Here is a 20,839-nt window from a genome sequence, read left to right on the forward strand (position 1 = left end):
TAAACCCAGCCTAACCTAACATTAACTTAAAGCTAGGTGTAGGTAACATTGGAGAAACTAACAGGAAGTATCCAACAAAAAAAAAATCCCACTCCCTCCCAGACACGCATGTAGACAGGCATGTAGACATAATTTCATTCAGACTCAATTAAATGATTGACCCATGCTTAAAGTCCTGCGACAGCTACAGATACCGGATTATTTTTCATTTTGGTGTCAGAGAGTTGATGTCAGAGAGAATTTCAACAAATATAACAAAAAAGGCTTTTGAAATAAAATGCCTAGCCTGGCTTTAATTTGTGTAAGTAAAGTTTACGCAGCCAACTCACATAAAATTGATTATATTATATGACTCTGACTGTGTGACTCCTGACAATGATTCACAAAGCTTAGTACAGCAAGGAGTGTGGAGTGATGATAACACAGTAGAAGCAGCAGCAGCTGCGGCTACTTTAAAATCCTTTTCACTGTGCGTTGTGTTATATTGCGTGGAGGAGGCTTACGTCCATTTCGGTTTTGCAGTTTAGTGTAAGATAGGAATAATTTATAGTATGTACTTGTCAGTTATACAGTCAGTTCACCAAACTCTGCTCAGACACAACACACTATAAACAATCAACAGGTTATTAGCACACTGGATAGCTAGCTAGTTTGCCAAGTGCACTATTTCACGTTATATGAGCTACACATCCACTTGTAAAAGTAGCATTTTAATAAATCAAAACACTAGCATGTTCAAACAGAGGACATTTTGATATGAATTTGCAACACTTGTGTGGAGTGCTGAGCTAAACATCCTATTTTGGGGATGTATCTGATGAGTTATACAGCCACCAGCGGCATTTAACTACTGAGAGAGGACTAATGGATATACATGTATGGCATAAGAAATCAAATACTGTGTACATCCTGTTCCATGAGCATATTGTTGTCTGCTATTACCTGATGACATTCCATAGAACATACTGAATAGATGTTATTTTCTATGTCACAAAATAATACTGAAAGATTCACACACGTGGACACATTTACAAAGAGTAAAAAGGTCCCTCTAGAACATCAGCTAATGTTTCTACATCACTAAGACCATCTCCACTTTCACCATCAATCACTTCCCTCTTCACCTTTCCATACATTTCATATTGGTTTGTCCTTGTCTTCTCTTTGTCCTCCCGCCTTTAACATCTGCTGCGGCCTTCACCACCTTTGTTTTCTTTGTTTAATTTTGTAACTTCGGCCTTTGTTTTTAATTTTCCTTTTTTCCCCCCCTTTTCTTATGTGTAATTCTCTGTTTTGTCGTTTGTCTGTAACGTGGCGGTGGTTCACTGTTGGCTGGTTGTGTGTGTGTCGGTGTGTCGTCACGGTGGGTGTAATCTAGGTTTGGCCAGCACAGTCATTTGCACTCAACAGTTTCAAAAGATACCGCTGGTTCCTCCGGCGACGGTTGCCCCTGCCAACGCGGTAGTCAACGGCAACGACACCACGTTCCATCAGATCCATATCCTGCCTCCACCGCCTCCTCCTCCACCACATTCCCATCAGCCACTGCTTCCACTTTTCACTTCCTTTGGCTATAACAAGTCGCCCGTGACAAGCCCACAGGGAGACACACCCACTGCCCCAGGTACACACCCCCTTTTTCATTATTATATTATTATTATTATTATTATTATTATTATTATTAAAGCTTCAAGGGATGCTTTCCTCTGGTGTTTATTATTAAGTATCTGCTAGGATAAAAACTCTATTTCTGATTGGTCATGTAAGATTTTAATTGGTGTTTTAAATCTTCTAAGAAGGCATCCATTGACGTTTTCTGTTATGGATCATTATTTATGTAATTTTATGTAATTGTGTTGCTCATACTGTATAACTTTTGTTTTTCTGTTTTCGCTGTTGTCATCTCCATTACTGAGAGCCAGAGTCAGATTTTAGACTGGAGTCTTAAGTGTTTAGGGCACTATCTTTAATGTGGGCTTACTGGACATGCAGTATGTGATAAAAGATGAAATATATATATATTTCTTGGTCATTGCACTCTGTTGTTACACAACATATGACCAAAACGTATCCCACAAAAGGTCACTTGAATAAACGTTTGTTTTGAAAGGCCCTATTTACAATTGTCATTTGAAGTGTTTCATATTTGGATACATTCCAAATGTAATTTAATACACTTTCATTAACACTTAGCAACATATATGTATTATTAATGCATCTCCGTTTATCAATTTTGGTTTCCTGGGCTGTGTAAATCAGGTTAGGCCCTACTCCAGACAAGCGGGTTAATAATAGAGAGGTGCCAGTTTACCCATTTAATATTTACTGATGGAAATAACACTGCTAACAATATATAATAATATATAGATGTAATTTAAGGCCAAGTCATAACTTTGGTCTTTTTGACCCTTTAGACCCCAGATTATGCCAGTTATTTAATTTCATGGCTACTGAATTAATGTTTCTGTCAGTCTCATGTGAATCAGCATAAATGAGGCGTCACAGGGCCAAAATCAACCACAAAAAACATCTCAGCACTATAGTTGAATGTATTTATGGCTTGCTCTGTAAGAAGACATGTCTTTGTAAAAAATGTCAAGTCATGCCCCTCTTGTGCAGGTGTGGTCACTGCTTTATCACTTCTGCCAATAAGAAAACAGCTCTGCAGGAAGGACAACAAGTTGATAAAGTAATGCTAATGCAGTGGTGTGTGCTGACATTTTGACCCACCCCAAGGGGGAATCTTTTGAGAATTTCTTTGCTATTAAGGAAGAATAGATGTCAAGTGGGAGGAAAGCTCACCATTTACTGACCTCTGTTCACCTGAGTTGGTTTGTGCTTTAGTTTATTGTATTGGTTCCTTGTTTTGTTGCAGTTCGTTTTTTTTTTCTTCTTCCTCTTCGTTCTTTCCTCTTTCCCTGTATATCACCACTGTCCCAACCACAAAGACAGCCCCTCTAGTTTCTTAAGCACACACACATCATATATAACCCCTGACCAGACTGTGTGGACAAGCGTGTTTTCCTGTTCCGTCCCTGTCCTGAGTGTTTTTGTCACGTCTGATCATTTGAACACCACTTTCTCCCCACCTTGCACTTATACCCTCAATGTGTGTGTGTGAGCGGTGGTGGGGAATGGTCTGTACCAGGCTGTGGATGGGTGAATAAGTCTAGAACAGTTCTGAATGCTCTGAATCACAGTTTAACATAATTTGAAACGACACAATGAGTCTCAGGGAAGTTATCACTTTTGAGTAAAAATATACAGCTGTTTTCTGGATTGGAGTTGTTATTTAGATGACAGTTACGTTTGTCAGAGACTTATTTGGAGCTGTTGCTCCAAAAGACAAGCTTTTAAGGCATTAACGGGTGATATTTTAAATGGTATCTGGAATAATGTTAATTCATTTGTAACAGTCTTTTGCGTTTGTGCAGTCTTGGATTCTTGAACACCATGTGCTAAATACATGCTGAAATTATCTATGCAAAGATTTGCAAGTTATACAATGTAAAATGTGGAGTGTTATGTAAGAGACACAAATACATTGTTAGAAAAAATCACCCAGGATGTTTTGCAGGTAAGGTATTCACTGACTGTAAACTCTCTACTCTGTGAATGGAACACCATTTTGTTTCCTCCAGGAGAATACATCCCTTTAGACACATGTTCCTTTCATACACTAAGTCCAAAAATGGGATTGCAGCACCCAAATAAAGAAGAATATAATGCTTCTACTTATAACTACATCAGGTTAGTACATTGGTTGAAACAAATCAAAGCCTGTTCAAAGTCTTTGAAAACAGACTGCATAGTTCTTTGAGGTCACTTGGAGGGATGCAAAATGGCCACAAGAAGGAGCTGCGACATTACAAATGGAACTTTTTAATGTGTGTGTTTCTCTGGAGCACTGTTGGTCACACATATAAACCATTTATAAACCCTTATTAAGATGGTTATAATGGTTTATGACACTCTCCAAATGCACTACAGCAGCCCCATTCTGAATAAGGCTTACATATATAATCACACACGTATGGATGCATTATATATGTATGTGTATGTACATTATGGCATTTATGTGTATATACGCAGATATTCATGTTATGGATTTATTTATGTACTATGGGTATATAAATGTTTTCATATATCTATATATATATGCTGTATTTTTTCTGTGTATGTGTGTGTGAGCATGTATGTGAGAATGAAAGTATGGTGTGTAAGTGAGTTTGAAACTTATCCTTTTAATAACCTCCCTTATCCGCTTTTACCCGATCACCCTGCTCTCCTACTGGCCCCTCTGCAATTTCTGTCTTTTTTAGCGGGTAGGTTTGGAATTTATTTAATTAACCCCACTTTACTCTTAGTTTTCTGAAAACATAAACCCGATTACAATGCCTGTAATCTGCCAAAGCAGTTCATAGTGAGAGTCTTTAAGTGAGGTAGTTTGCGCATTTAGTATATTGGACAAATTCTGTATGTGGCATTGCCAGTTGCAGTGCAAATTTACTCCACATTTTAAATGATGGAGTGGATTGGTAAAGATTTATATGCACCTCTTTTTTTTTCATAATATCAGATTGAAATAACTAGTTGACAAAAAAACAAAAGTAATTCTAAGTGCTAAATCTTTTGTAAAAATATTTTTATTCTTGTCTTTATAAGTGGTTTCATTGTAGCAACAAACTCAAGTTTAGGGATAATTAAAAGTTGATTGTTAAAAGATTTAATTAAAGCAGCACTAACCAATATTTTGTGTAATGTAAGAGCCGTTGCTTGTAGTGATGAACCCATAGAGAGTTATGAGTAGACTCCACAATTCCCCTTTTTGAAGCTTTGTAGCCTCTTTTAGCTAATTGTTGGTTTTAAGGCCTTTACGTTCCTTTACCTAGCGCCAAGCAGCAGGCAGACAAAGTTAGTGACTAGCTAGTGAACATAGTGTAGCATTTAGCAGCTAAGAGTAAAAAAAGATTTTCTCGTAAATTTGTGAGTTTTATTGCGTAAAATTACCACTTTAACCTCAGGCAATGTCCTTTTTTTTCTCTCTGAAATTGTGAATTTTCAGCATATTACCCCCCTCCCACGGCTTCCTAAGTTTAAAAGAATTCAAATACGCAGTCGTACTATCAACTTTATAAGGTGATAATTTGTCAGTGTTGTGTTTTCAGCTTTTTCTGCTGCCCCAAAATTGACAAAAGCATAAATTACCGCTGCTTTAAAGGATAGCAAGGCTTCCAAAGCCAGGTTAGGGTCGGTTAGCGGCTAACAGTGGTGTTCTGTGTTAAAGGTTGTCGCGGCTCAGAGGCAAGTCCTCACAGCTCTCCCACCCCGTCCAGCGGGCCCCATGGAGGCTCCAACGAAGAGATCTGGGTACTGCGCAAGCCAGTGGCAGGTAACGAAGCCGCGCTGCGCTGAGCCCTCAACCCCTGACTCCTTAAACTCTGACCAGGGGTCAAACAGTATCTGGCATTCGTTCAAACGAATTTTTTCCGCCTGGCACTGCCTTTCAATCCAATCCATTTCTTTGAGCTGAAGAATGATGTTGTTTGAAGGCTTTCAGATACTCTTTGGCCCGCTCCTGACAGTCCCCCATGTCCTGCTTATCCCTCCATCTGAAGCTTAGCTGAACTCCGTGGCCTCATGTGTAGGACTGCAGCCATCTGCATCGGTCCACAGTCTGTTTGTCTTTCCAACTGGATGTATGGAGATGTTTTCGTGTGAGAGAGAACAAGAAAACTTAGGAAAGAGAGACAGGAAGAGTGAGCGAAAAGGTGTGTGTGTGTGTGTGTGTGTGTTGTGTCTGTTTGAAAGCGAAAGGTGTGTCTTGTTTACTCCACTTCCATGTTTGTCACTCAGTCGTCCGTCAAACTGTCTGACTGTCCGTCCGTCCTGTCCATCCAACCACACGCTGCCCAGTGCATTTCAAAGGAGAGTCACATCTGTTACCACGTTGCTTTGGCTATCAGGTTAAACCACTCAATGTGTGCCTCTGTGTGTGTGTGTGTGTGTGTGCCTCTGTGTGTGTGTGTGTGTGTGTGTGTGTGTGTGTAACTGAATGCATCCATCTGTTTGTTGCATGTGTGCATTTGTTTGCATAAAATCTATACATATTGTTTGGGTGGTTGCATGCGTGTGTGAATGTACGTGTGTGGTTTTGTTTGTATGTGTGTGTTTGTGTGTGTGTGTGTGTGTGTGTGTGTGTGTGTGTGTGTATTGCAGGTGGAGACCGCAGCAGCTTGGGTAGTTCTGGAAGTGTGACCAGTGTGAGGTCGTCGGGCAGCGGTCAGAGTGCCGGCAGCACCGCACATATCCTCCATGCACAGGCTGAAGGGGTTAAGGTATGGCATCGCTATCCCAGTGAATTCCTTGTAGAGAATTGTGTAAATTAGTAATTTTGGTACACTGTTAATTTCGTTGACTTTGACAGCGTAAGGCTGTATTCAGACAAAAGCTTGCGTTGCGGCGATTAGCTGCTAGTTGTGTAGCGGTCTGTGGGGGTGCGGGTGTGCTTATTTGTGCTTTAGAACGTAACCGCATCAGAAAATAGCATTTTATTTCTCTGATTCACTGGCTTTCACGCTACCGCCGCTCCTTGCTCAACCAGCGCTGCTCTCAAACACATGAACACAAACAAAAAATAAACTCCTTGGCTACTTTATATCATAGACTTCAATGATATTTCAGATGACTGTGGAGCTCTGTGGCCAGATTGGACACCGCAATTAATGCTTCTCTGCAACACCAACTATTCATGATTCAAATTAAAGTCTGCTTCATCTGGTCTCTGTTGATATGCTTCGATCCGATTGGATCGACAGATATCTGGCAACCTAAGTAACCCACCAACTGTCGTCACATTTTGATTCAAATGCTTGATTGGTGCACAGATGTACATTGCATTGCGTCTTTTTCCAATTGAGTCCCGCCAACTTCAAGCTAGTGAGAGTCTAACAAAACAAAAAATATAAAAATCACTCATATAAAATAATCAGAATGGTTCAAACTTTGGCAGAAAGCGTTTAAGTTGGACCCCATCACTCTTAGTAAGAAGCTGAATGAGAAAATTGGTTTTCATGGTCTTTAACTCTTGGATCTGAATACTTCTTTCACCACTGATGAATAATGAATGAATATATGTTGGGTTTTTAATGGAGCAGTTCTTTCAAAAAACAAACAAACTCATATTTGCTTGTAATTCTGTAAAACTTTATTTCTGGGAAACTTCCTGGGTATAATTATTTCCTAGGAGGTTCACTGGCAATAACTATGTAATGTTAGCAAATTATGGTCCTGCTAAATAAAGTGCTACTGATGTTAACAAAGTCAGTAAATTACAAAATGAAATGAGAAATTAGTTTCTGTAAAACAGAGCAAACACACACACACAGACAGGAGACAAACTGAAAGAAAAACCTAAATACTTGAGTGGAGAAACACAACACATGCAGTTGTGTCTATCCAGAACCTGACGATGAGTCAGTCATATGCTATGGCGCTACAGCAGTGCCTCATAGTACAGACTTGGAGGCTCACCCTCATCCCTTCACTCTTAGATATACAGACATTTATACAACCACAGAGATGGTGTTCTGTGAGTGTGTTCGTAGTCTGAAGCTGTCTCTCAAGGTATTTCTTACTCATAAAAACAGCCAGCTGCACATGTCGTACATTTTCAGCAAGGGTCCTGTTAAGGAACTTTTTAAACCTACTGAAACATCCATGCAGCAAAATTAGACCCAATTGCATCGCAGATGAACTGGTAGCATCTGTCTTTTCTGCGTCTCTCTCTATTCACTTAGATTTAGATGTGATGCGATGTGTAATGTGGCAGCAGTTGTCATACAGACAGACTTTCCCACTGAGATCGATCTTCTCTGAGATGATGAGGTTTTAGAATTGGCATTTTTTGTTTCTTAATGAGAAGGCAAAACTGTACCCTACCAATTTCCTTTCTTCCCTGCTAAGGGTACATTGTTGTGTAAATGTATCACTGTCCCCTTGGGGCCAATATACAGTATGACCAAGAAATGGAGTTTGCTCATCATACAGCCTGAATCACTAGATAATATATCATGGCGTGTTATGATTCACAGTAGAATAAACTCATGTAAGGGCAAGTTATTATATGATAATGAATAATTTGCCACTGTGTATGTGTTATGTTAAACTGAGACTATGTAACATTTGAAAGAAGAAATACACATTCTTTCTCTAACAAATGAAAAGTTAAATTCATTAATAATAAAACACCCTTTCTCAAATTTACTTGGGCTTATGGTGGCTAATGATAGCTAACACTAGATAGTTTTAGATGCTTTTAGTTGCTGTGTAATTAATTTACATTACTTAGTCAATTTGTTTAATTTATTAATCTTTTCTATTTGTTTCGTTACATTTTAGCATGACAACAGAAAAACACTTGAGTGGATTTATCACAAAAGTAAAACAAAAAGTAAGCATAGCATTTCCTGCTGTGGTCCTATTGGCCTATTCAGCTTATCCAACGAAGGTTGAGGTCAAGGGCTACTGGACTTGGTTGAAGATACTAGAAGACGTTTCGTCCCTCATCCAAGAGACTTCTTCAGTTCTGACTGACTGGCAGGGAAACTCAGCTATTTAAGCTCAGTGGGGTCGTTAGCTAGGATTGTCGATACCACTGGTTCGTTAGTGCTCCTGGCTGTGTTAACGACAGTCGTTACAGTCGTTAGAGCCACCCGTGGCCAAGTCTGAACGACCATCGTTGGAGTCTTCACCTGAGGCCAATAGGTTACGTTTGTTGAGTTTCCTGGGAAGTGATGAAAGGACAGCATTGTAAGTGCGGGATAAGTGGTGGCGTAGACCTCCTCCCCTGTTCAATGACGGCTTCTCAACCCTGGTGTAGATGGCTTCCTTGACGCCTCTTTCAAACCATCCATCTTCTCTGTCTAAAATGTGCACCTGGTGGTCCTCAAACGAGTGTCCTCTGTCCTTCAGATGTAAGTAGACTGCAGAGTCTTGACCTGAGGATTTGGCCCTTCTGTGTTGAGCCATGCGTTTGTGTAGTGGTTCTTTAGTTTCCCCAATGTACAGTTCAGTGCATTCCTCACTGCATTGGATTGCATATGCTAGATTGTTTTTTTTGTGTTTGGGTGTGCGGTCTTTGGGGTGTACCAGTATTTGTCTTAGCGTGTTCTTGGGTTTAAAAAACACAGCGATGCGGTGTTTGCTGAAAATCCTCCTGAGTTTCTCTGATACTCCAGACACATATGGAATCACAATGATGTTGTGTTTGACCTTCCCCTGTAGTGTTGGTCTTCTTCCTGGATTTTGTGGCTGTTTTCACAAAGGTCCATTTAGGGTATCCACAGGCTGTAAGTGCCCCCTTCAGCTGGTTCTGTTCCTTCTCTCTGGCTTGCGCACTTGTTGGTATGCGGTCCGCTCTGTGGTGCAGGGTTCTGATGACCCTGTGTTCCAGACATCTTCTCGTGTGAACTTGATGTTACTGTCCACAGAGTTGATGTGTTCTGTGAAGGCTTGCACTTCTTGGCTTTTAATTTTGACCCAGGTGTCGTCCACATATCTGTACCAGTGGCTCGTGCTGTTACTCTGAACAGCACGAGCTCTGAAGGAGTTGAGGGCTTTATTCTCCACTTCTTCCATGTAGATGTTTGCCACAATAGGTGAGACTGGTGAGCCCATGGCACAGCCATGCTTTTGTCTGTAGAATCCTCCATTGGATCGGAAATAGGTGGTGTTTGGACAGAGGTCAAGTAATTTACAGATCTGGTCAGGGCTGAGGCTGGTTCTGCTGTTTAGCTGTTTCCTTATGGATTCTACTGCCTCCATGGTGGGGATGCAGGTGAACAAAGAGGTCAAATCATAGGACACCATGCTGTCATCTGGGTCCAGTTTCAGTCCTCGAACTTTGTTTTCAAAGTCAATAGAGTTTTGGATGTGGTGGCGCGTGTTTCCAACCAAAGGGGCTAAGATGGTAGATATGTGCTGTAGGTGACCGAGTTGATGCTGCTGATAATTGGCCTGAGTGGGTCTCCTTTTTTGTGTATTTTGGGTAGTCCATATATGCAAGGAATGGCTTCTCCAGGATACAAATGGTAATACTGTTCCCTGGTGATGGAGTTTTCTTTCTGAAGTTGTTGTAGACATTCTATGGCCTTCTTCTTGTACCCGCTGGCTGGGTCCCGCTTCAGTGTCTCATATGTGTTTGTGTCCAATAGTAGTGTGTTGACTTTGTCCTGGTAGTCCACTGCGTTAAGGACTACCGTGCATCTTCCTTTGTCCGCAGGTAAGATGGTGATGTTTTGATCCTTGATTAGTGATGTCACAGTCTCCTTTCCTGGATGGTGAGGTTGGAAGGGAGTACCTTCGCATTAGAAAGGGCTGCCGATACCTTTAGCCTGGGCAGTTCTGCTTCTTTTTCGGTCTCCAAGACAATTCTCCTGTTTTGTTTGCGTTGCTGGCTCTTGTTTGGAGGTTTTGGAATTTTTGGGTCCATCTTTCTTTGCTCTTGTTGTGTTAAGATAGCTGTGCTTTCTTAATGAAATCCATGACCTTTTCTAGTACTGTACTGGGCAGATGTGTTTCCAGTTTTTGGTGTAAGTTGTCTGATTCTTTATTCAGGGCTTCAGTGGTGAAATGGATCTGTCTCACGCTCTCATTCAGTAGCTGGTGTTGCGCTTTCTCCAAGATTATACCGGCTCTGTGTCCTTTCATCGTGGAGCGTAAGGCTGTTGGGTATGATTTTGTGTTGTCAACCAAGTCCAGTTGCCCTTGACCTCAACCTTTGTTGGATAACTATGACCAAGTATAAAGTTCCACTAATCAATATCAACAATGGATCAAATGTGTAATGTGAAAGTGGTCACTTGTATTGACAAACCTTTTAGCACCTTTCAGCTCATCGTTTTGGTTTTATGACAGAATGTAACTGTTCTGAATCACTCTCCCCGCTCATATCAACCCAGCAGTTGTTCAAAGTGAGAAACCGACCTGCTCAGCAGCAAACGGCAATGTTAGCAGCTAGCTGGTGAACATAGTGGAACATTTAGTGACTAAAGAGCCAGTAGAGACCAATACAGAGCTATAGAGGGTGAATATTGGACTTAAATACATCAGGTGACCAGAAACATGACTCCAAATGAATGCTAATGTGTTTACGCCTGCTGGATGTGAAAATAGGCAACTGTTTGCTAAAGCTGAAATTATGCTTCTCATATTATACACCTAAATGACACCTCTCTAATCTCAACAATGCTTTGTGCAGTACAAGTTGATTGGTTGGTCAAATTGGAGGTGAAAACGTAAATGTAAATGTACGACAAACAAGCATAAAAGGAACAGGCACGTTTGGATAAGCAATTCCAGCTTTGCACAACTACTTAAAAGGTGACAGTAGGTGTGTTCAAGATGACTGCGGCTGACTTTTGCCGACTTAGTCTAACGAGAGCTGAACAAAAAGTAAGTTGTTCATGTATGTATTTATGTTGTTCATGTATGTATTTGTGTTTGTGTTTTTGCAGCTTCTAGCCACAGTCTTGTCCCAGTCTGCCAAAGCCAAGGAGCACCTACTGGAGCAGTCCAAATCTGTGGAGCAGCCTGCAGGTAGGACAGGGCAGTACACAGAGGCTGATCCCAGTTTCTGTGGTTCACTCTAATGAGTTTACTTACAGTAGGATCTTTAGACTCATTATATAACATGAATTCACAATAACCATACTTGAAAGTGTGAGAAGGAGGGAAAGGGGAATGTTTGAAATAAAGGGGAAATGATTAAAACCAGGGAGAAAGAGAGTCGGGTTAGAAAAATAGGAGTCATAATCCACTGGTATTTTAAAAGATGTCATATCACTTCTACACACACAAACACAGATACACACATGCACACAGAACTTGGCTGGGTTAACAGACAGATGGCCAAGGCAGGGGATGTAGGAGGAGATGCAGGAGGGTGTAATTGGTTACAAAGGTTTGTTATATCTTGGTGAGCAAGAATTTGATTGGTTCCCTATTGAAGCAATGAAGGAGATTGGCCTGAAATCATATGTTGATCGATGTGATAGGGCAACAGCTTGAAACTGGCCAATGGTCTTTTTCCAACAGGCCCCACCAGCTCCTCTCGGACATCAAGCCAATCGGGCTGTCCACTCCACGAAGCGCCTCCTTACGACGCCACGGCAACCAGGAAGGGGGAGGGGCCAGGCGAGGGGAAGGTAGGACAGTCGCAAATTCCCACAGATTCAGTCCTCTCTACCTCTTTCTTACAATCACACATGAGTCACACACAGACATTCACCACTATCAACGTCTGACTGCAGCATGATGACAATGTAACTTCTCAGTCACCTTAACCACGACCCTCTCACTCTTGTACGCACACATCCAGACTTTTCTGTATCATACACACACACGCACACACACACACACACACACACACACCAAGATGTCCCAGCGGTTTCTTTCACAACTGGCCTCGTCTGTTCTGCGAGTGTTCGGATGCAGCCATGACACGGTGAGTGTGTGAATGGAAGATCTCCGGCTCAATCTTGTATGAATCTGTAAACACAAAATGTGTGTGTGAGAGAGAGAGATAGAGAATCCTGTCCTTCTTTTGTTTATCTGCTACCTGCTATTCATCCTTATTCACTACTTTTAGTTGCAGCTTCTCTTCTTCCATTGCGGTATTTTTCTTCTTTTGCAGAGATTAATGTCTCCCAATTGATGGTTGGTATGTGCGCCTGAGGCAGGCGTAACTCTAGTTAAATTATCGGTGTGTGTGTGTGTGTGTGTGTGTGTATGTGTGTTTGTGCTGGCAGGTGCTCAGCAGTGTGCATGTTGTGGGTGGACTAGCTCAGCACAAGAACTGTGAAATATGAGCTTACACCATGTACAGTAAGCTGTTGTTTACTGTATGTATTTGTGTGTGTGTGTGTGTGTGTGTGTGTGTGTGTGTGAGTGTGTGTGTGTATACGTGTGGGCCAACATTTAGGTTCACGTCTCATTGTATAATAATGTCAAGCTTGATAAACCAATGAGCATATTTAAATAGCAGGTGGTCGTGGTGGTCGTGTGTGCATCGCTTGCCTACAGTGTGTGTTTGTGTGTGCTCTCATGTAAGCCATGTTCTCACGGCCATCTGTTAGCTAGAGTCCTGATTCTTCGGCACCCATCGTCCTAATATTTCCCTCGGCAGGGTAAAGACGATGAAATACGTCCCGCAAACCAATCAGCTTTGAGGGACAGTGTGGAGGAGGAGGGTCACAGGTAGAGATAAAGAAGAAGATGAAGAGACATGCAGGAAGGAGAAAGACAGAAGGGATGTAGGACTTAAAAGAGAAACAGAGTGTGTGGGGAATAGTCAGTCAGTCCTGTGGCTGTGCTCCCTGCTGTCAGCCATCAGCATTTAGAGCAGGGCATTGCAGCAAATCAACAACTATTTTCACCAGGTTGTATATCTGTGGTCTCTTACAGCTGATCAGGATTGGGTTGCACCAGCTACTGTGGCTTGAAGGCACATGAATATGTACCCAAACCATCTATAAGTTTTACCTCTTCAGACTTTTTGCCTTCTCGTTGCACCTTTAAAGAGGTGAAGTTGTGCCAGAATTCCCTACACCAAACAGCAGACACAGTTAGCAACTAACTATTGAACATAGTGGAGCATTTAGCAGCTAAAGAGCAAGATTTCCCCAGGAGTGGGTGGAGACCAAAAACAGAGCTAATAGGAGAGGGAGTGTTGGACTTCCATTTGCCAGGTTGACAGAATTATGACTCCTACATGAATGATAATGTTGCTCTGTGACTGCTGGATACGTACATTAGCAACAGTTTGCAACAGCATATCAACTTAAAAGGTGATGTTGTGTTTACTGCTTGTTTCTGCTGTTATTAAACCGCCTATTAATGAAGTGTCATGTGTATACTCCAAACTGGTCATAGCAAGTTACATTAGTTCTGTCAGTTGGTTTATCTACGCAACAGCTACACCTGGCAGTTAGTAGGTGTAAATAGCCTACTTAGTAACAAATAATCTCGAAATAGAAATGTGCTTGTGCAGTGGAAGCCTTTTAAATTTAGTGGTGAGTAAATCTCCACTTAACACTTATCTTATAACTAGGTTAAGTTTGAACTCAACAGCTGGTGCAACTTCCTCCAGGCACCTAGATTATAGATCGAGCTTATATTTTTTATATACTTTTATTTGTATGTTTTTATATGCACATATTTGCTTAGTTTTCTTTTGTAAATATTTCATACTACTACATACAACAAATTTAAAGGATTAAGCTATATTTTTAGCTTTGGCATTGTTGTTTATCCTGTCTTACCAGGCACGACAATTTGTCTTTACTTTCCTGTAAAGTGTCAAATGCAAATTAGCCTGCTGCTGCTAATCTGCATTTCTTGCTGTAGGATTTGAGAAACTGTAGGCAGGGCCTTTCCCCTTCCTAACTTTAGCCTGGTTTTCACTACAGGGCTAAGCAGGGCTAAGCAGAGTTATTCTTTGACTCTTTCAGGAGCCAGTTGGCTTATAAAAACTGGACTGAATCCTTATAATATCCATAAATGTATAAGAACTAGTCTTTGTGACATCAGTTAAGATGTACTGAAAACAGATGATAGATATGGTGAACAGTTTCTTTCTACAGTACCTTTATTGTGGTCCCAGTTTGGCCCTCCTTGGCCCTGCTGAGAAAAAGTGGCTGTTAAAGAAGCAGACACGTAGCCAGTGACAGCATACCCCCTGTCTTCTCTCCCGTAGAGCTCAGAGGCCGTTGTCCAATGGCTGAGCGACTTTCAGCTGCAGGTCTACGCTCCAAACTTCCTGGGCGCTGGGTATGACTTGCCCACCATTAGCCGAATGACCCCGGAGGTAAGGCAACTGAACCCTGACCCCCGAACCCCCGTGAGGTCACTGTCACCTCCAAGGACCACAATGGCAACAAGTCTGCAAGACTTTGATTTGTGCTGTCTTTGTGTTTTCAAAATGCATGTATATAATTTCCTGCACAAATCCTCAAATGAGCACATATAAACCACTCAACTAAACTGACCTGAGCTATCCTTTCCCTGCCTCCTGCCAAACCTGTCCTGGTTGAACCTTTCACTTCTCACCCTTGACCTGTGTCTCTCTTACAATTTAATAAAAATATTATTGTCATGCCTATGGTAATTACAATTGTGTCAAGCTGCTGGATAGGATGTCTACTTTAGCTAAAATGTTTGACTAAATACCACTCTGGAAAATACGAAGCTACTACCAGCAGCCGGTTAGCTTAGCTTAACACAAAGACTAGCTGTTTCCCTCTGTTTATTGTCTTTGCACTAAGCTAATGTACTGGCTGCTGGTGGCAACTTCATTATTACATATCACGGTGTACAGGCGTGAGAGTGTTATCTAACTGTGTATTTTCCAAAAGGGTACATTTCCAATAACCTCAGCTTGTGGTTTAAAAGCTGTTATTCACGTGAAATTAAACAATAAAACAAAAGGTTACTCATAATACCAAACCCACTGAGTAACAACGCCCACCTCTGCATTTTAACCACTTTTAGCTAAGCGTTTTGGTAACCTATGTTTGCTAACATGTTGACCATAACAACTACTGTACAAAAGACGATTGTTGTGGGTTAAAGTGAGTTGCTGTCCCCTAGTGGTCAAAAGTGCCTCAGTGCAGCTTTAATTAACAAGGACAACTGATCAAGGAAAACTCAAAGCTGGACCTGTCTGTTTAAATGAAAAGCAAAAAAAGCTATATTCTAATGATTTATTTCTGTAAGAAGCAAAGAATGTTTACCCACAGAAAGTGATGATTTTTGAACCAGAGGGTTGTTATGAAAAGGTGAGGACCTCTGGCATAAAAATTACTTGTGCTACACTGTGAGAGTTTCCCCACAATACATTTTTTTAAAGAGCGATATGATGTCATTGGGGTTATCTCAGGTTGGGCTTGAGACTTTCAATGTTTAACAGTCAGCCTTTGTTACAAACATAGGGTGTGGAGTTTAAAGGACATGGACTTCTATCACATAGGGAGGGTCTAATGAAAAATGCTACTGAGCTGCATTATGGTAAATTTGGGATCCATTTTTTATAGCTTCCAAGTCAAGTCTCAAGTCTCTGAGCAAGAGTCCAAGTCAAGTCTCAAGGCTCTCATGGTTATAATGAATGTTGTATCACCTGCTGTGTTCAAACCAGGCTGCTAATAAAACTGCGTTGCAGTGCAACACTGAAGCTTCAATACACGCTTCAAACCCCTGGACTACAATCCCATTGAACCACTGCTTCAGAGCTTGCTTTGGTGCGAATAAAATCACGTGACATGTGAAGTCCGAAGCAGCAACTGCTTCACTTACTGAATGAATCACTGACTGGTTCGCGGTCCAATCACGTGATTCACTGGCACTGCCCCAATCGTCTCGAAAGCTTTGAGTGTTTGTGCACCCCATCGAACACATTCACCCCCTGTCACACAAGCACATCCAACCTATGCCATATTTCCCAGCACTCTCTCCTCAATAACAAAATACATGCATTCATCAATCTTTATTTGAACATGATGTTCAGTCTTAATGTGTGTGCATCAAAGAATTTTCAAAGTAAATATACTTTAAATCCAAGGGTGATTAAAGCAAAGATGCTTTTTCTACAAAAGTAAAGTAGTTTCCCCAGCACTGCTCATCGAGGGGCGTGCGTGTATGTAATTAAAAGTGTCGTGTCCACCAGCTAGCCTGTCTAATTTGCCTGCAGCCTTGAACTTCGCCAGGAGAAGTCACTGTAACTGAAGCTTTGAGTAATGAACCCATTATTGAAACAATTGGCTCAGGTGGTTCAGTACTTCACTAAAGCTTCATTTGCCCATCACTACCTATAAGGGATTCTGTAGCTGTAACCTGTTTTTCACTTACAGAGCACAACCATGCAATGTGCAATGCAATTAATGACAGCTTATAACAATAACCTGTAACCTGTTTGCAGCCAACGTTAATAATTAATGTGATGGCAGCCAGCGGGACGTAAATGATTATGTTAATCGACTGCCAGAAGTTTGGCAAGTAAACAAACACTCATTCATTTTTTCACAACAAACGACAGTCGTTCCTAAAGCAAGAAGGAAGCTAACGTTGGCCAACGCTGAGCTAAACATGTTTACTAACCTCATATTAGTAACCTATTTCGCGTTCAGCGCTTCTTTGTTTGGGCCTTGTTGTGGGAAGTTTTAAAGCCAAAGTTTATGATGAATGGCTCAGCAGCTGCCGGAGTTTGTTGTCCTCTCTCACGTGCGGCCGTGCGCAGCAGATGCTACGTGTTACATAGGCGGGTTATAGGTAACGGAGGGAGGGAATAACAGCAAGCTCATCAGACGTTTCCTAAAAATAAACATTGTTCACGAGTTCCGCACCTCGAGTCCAAGTCGAGTCTGAAGTCTTTTGAGGATGAGTCTCAAGTCGAGTCTGAAGTCACTGTGTGCGACTTAAGTCGGACTCGAGTCCGAGTTTCAAACTCGAGTCCCCATCTCTGCCCATACTAGGGACTAAAAGTTGGGATATCTGCTTTGATTTTGACCATTCCTTTTTTAATCTGCCTCTAGTGAGTCCTCATGCTTAAAGTGGTATTTAGCATTGAAAGTGCAATGCTAAATCGCTGGAGCACTCCTTCAAACTAAATATTTAGAAGAGCAAATACATGTTCACATCAGCCCAGTGATGCTCTTTTACGTAACTGCATCATATTGTCAAATAAAAAAAAATCTAAAAAGAAATAATACATGAATTACAAACTGGAGCTAAAAGAGGGGAAAATAAATAAAATCCCAAAACAAGAAGTATCAAAAGGTGATATAATAATAATAACCCTACTGACCCTTTCATCACCTTCAGCAATGCTGCTGCTGCCTGTTCTGAGGAGCTAGTCTGACACTCTCTGACACTCTCGCTGACTTAAAAGGGTTTGTTATCAGAGATATGTTGGCCACTTCTACTGTATGCTCGTTCGCATCTGCATATCATATTTGAGTCGTGCAACGAAGTGTGTGTGTAGTGGTTGTTCATGTATGTTTGTAAAAGTATGTTCTTGTGTGTCCACCACAGCTGCCACTGAAATACACAGAAACACAATTAAACAGACTGATAGTATGTTGCACAGTGTTTGTTCATTAATTACAGCTCCCTAATAAATCTGCACATTATCATTTTTAATTCAGCTTGTATTCAGGCATGAGCTTGTTTCTTATGCCAGAAATAATGAGTATAAAGAGCTGCATTTTAATTACATCATGGGGAATTGAGTTTATTCTTTCATACAGATGCTTCCTTTTCATTGCAGACATTTTCTTTTGCTTTTCTTGCTTTTCTTATGATTTTGAGACATTTACATTTCTGCTCTTTTCTCCTTAACTGGCAGAAGCTTTCATCAGATGTCACGCTGTCACTTGTTTATTTGTGTTGCAAGTTTTCCTCTGTGTGTGTGTGTGTATGTGTGTGTGTGTGTGTGGGTGGGTGTGTGTGTGTGGGTGTGTGGGTGGGTGTGAGTGACAGAGACTGCTGGAGTCTTGGGGAGATTTGAATTCACTTTGTGGAGTAAAAACCTGAACAAGCCTCTGCTATATCACACATGTGTGTGGTGTGTTTGTGTGTGTAGGATCTGACCGCTATTGGAATAACTAAACCAGGTCACAGAAAGAAGATGACATCAGAGATTAACAAGCTAAGTGTCAACGACTGGCTGCCTGAGCAGAAGCCTGTGAGTAATTCAACACACATAGCTGTTTAATTAAACTCTAAACTACTAATTAGATGTTTAGCCTGTTTACAAAGACAAGCTACCAGTGTTGGTGTCGGCTAGCCGGGTAAGAAGTCATGTTTCTGGTGTTCCTATAGGCCAGCCTAGGCGAGTGGCTTTCTGCTATTGGTCTAAGCCAGTACCACCAGGTGCTGGTGCAGAACGGTTACGAGAATATCGAATTCATCACGGACATCACCTGGGAGGACTTGCACGAAATAGGCATCACCAAACTGGGTAAGACATTCAGATAAACTTTGTACACATCCATACATTTATACATCAGAAGATATGACCACCATGAAAGCTACAGTGTCCGCTTCAAAGCACTAGAGTCAGCACCGTGGACAGCGATTTATGTTAGGTATTTACTACATTTCAAATTATTGAGCTCAGAGTGAGACTATGTCATATGTGGCAAGCATTTAAGTGTGCTGAATGTTATAAGGAGACAGCTGTGTGGGGTCCGGGGACCCAGAAGTGTCCTTGAGGGGTTCCAGGGGGTTAATTTTATTCTAATTCCATCCTTAAGTAAAACAATGTCAGAATGTTTGACTACTTGGGTCGTGGGTTTCATACACGTTCTGTAATAAAACATCTAAAAGTAAAAATCCTTTTATTAAATGGTGGTCCGTGGTCTAATTTGTGTCAATTTAGGGGTCCATTATGTGAAAAAGTTTGAGGATCACTGCTGTAAATCATTAACCAATGAATGTGTTCAAAAAATTCTTGTGGGGCATAGACTAGACATGTTGCATATGGAGCCCCAAAACACCGACCTGTCACTCAAAGCGGCCACGTTCTTAATTATGTATAACTTTAAGCCTTAATATAATTTAAACAGGTCAGTTACATAAAAATCCACCCCACCAGAGTCCAAAACTCTTTTTTGGTCCAGGTTGTAAACATGTTTATTTCTGCTGTAAGGATGGGCATTTTAACATCGGAGTTCTTTTTACACTTAATTTTAATTAGTCAAATCATACATTTGACTGATTCTTGTCTGATAATCTTTTACCATATTTAGTTTTGGAGCTTCAGTTTGCAGTGTATGTTCACCTTCTAAGTTGAGGGAAGATCATACACAAATAATAATGATAATAATAATTTACATTTACATTTACTCATTTGGCAGACGCTTATCCAAAGCGACTTACATTTGAGGAACAGCGTACAAGCATCAACAAAGCATCAATACAGCATGAGATTTACAACTTATAAGACATACCTAGGGAAAGAAGAGTTAACAAAAAAGTGCAATCAAGACAAGATAATTGTAAGGGGATAGAAGAAGAAGAGCACAGGAAGTGCATGTTAGAGTTAGAGGGACGCCCTTGCTCTGATGGCGTGTGGTAGCTCGTTCCACCATCGTGGTTTCACAGATGAGAACAGGGACTGAGATTGCTTTGTGTGAAGGGATGGCAGAGCCAGTTCATTGGAGAAGCGTAGCGGCCGAGAAGGAACATAAGCTTGTATTATGGAGTTTAGGTAGATTGGTGCAGACCCAGTAGTAGCTCTGTATGCAAGCATTAGTGACTTGAATTTGATTCTGGAGGCCATGGGTAGCCAGCGGAGGTCACTAAATAATGGACTGACATGAGTCCTTTTGGGCGGATCAAAAACCAGATGTGCTGCTGCCATTTGTAGGGATTTCACCGCACCAGCTTGAAGACCTCCTAGGAGGGCATTGCAATAACCATGGCCTGTACCAGAAGCTGGGTGGCATACTGAGTGAGGTAGGGCCGGATTTTTCTGATGTTGTATAGAGCAAAGCGGCATGACCGAGAGACAGCAGCAACATGGTCTGAAAAGGACAGCTGGTCATCAATCATGACATCCAAGTTTCTCACCACCCTGGTTGGAGTGATGGTTGAAGAGCCAATTTGTAGTTTGATGTTATGGTGGATAGATTGCTTGGCTGGAATGACCAAGAGTTCAGTCTTAGAGAGGTTTAGTTGAAGGTGGGAAGCCTTCATCCATGCACATATGTCAGTGCGATAGTCCATGATCTGCACCGAGACGGTGGGGTTGTCTGGCGGGAAGGATAGGTAGAGTTGCGTATCG

General features: G+C 41.4%; 1 protein-coding gene across 5 annotated transcripts in view; it reads left to right on the forward strand.

The window, feature by feature from the left end:
* Nucleotides 1-20,839, forward strand: part of caskin1 (CASK interacting protein 1) — a 120,374-nt gene that overhangs the window by 89,515 nt on the left and 10,020 nt on the right. For 2 of the 5 annotated variants that reach the window (XM_038693003.1, XM_038693009.1), the window contains exons 11-18: nucleotides 1,379-1,624; nucleotides 5,288-5,392; nucleotides 6,220-6,338; nucleotides 11,517-11,598; nucleotides 12,097-12,206; nucleotides 14,756-14,866; nucleotides 18,635-18,736; nucleotides 18,874-19,012. In XM_038693003.1, the coding sequence (XP_038548931.1) occupies nucleotides 1,379-1,624; nucleotides 5,288-5,392; nucleotides 6,220-6,338; nucleotides 11,517-11,598; nucleotides 12,097-12,206; nucleotides 14,756-14,866; nucleotides 18,635-18,736; nucleotides 18,874-19,012 (1,014 nt within the window). The remainder of the gene's footprint in view (nucleotides 1-1,378; nucleotides 1,625-5,287; nucleotides 5,393-6,219; nucleotides 6,339-11,516; nucleotides 11,599-12,096; nucleotides 12,207-14,755; nucleotides 14,867-18,634; nucleotides 18,737-18,873; nucleotides 19,013-20,839) is intronic. The other 3 variants (XM_038693025.1, XM_038693017.1, XM_038693033.1) reach the window with 3 other exon arrangements.

This window comes from Micropterus salmoides, unplaced genomic scaffold (assembly GCF_014851395.1).
Source record: "Micropterus salmoides isolate LMB-PRFRI ecotype aquatic unplaced genomic scaffold, ASM1485139v1 Ms_hic_scaffold_10, whole genome shotgun sequence".
Lineage (NCBI taxonomy): Eukaryota > Metazoa > Chordata > Actinopteri > Centrarchiformes > Centrarchidae > Micropterus > Micropterus salmoides.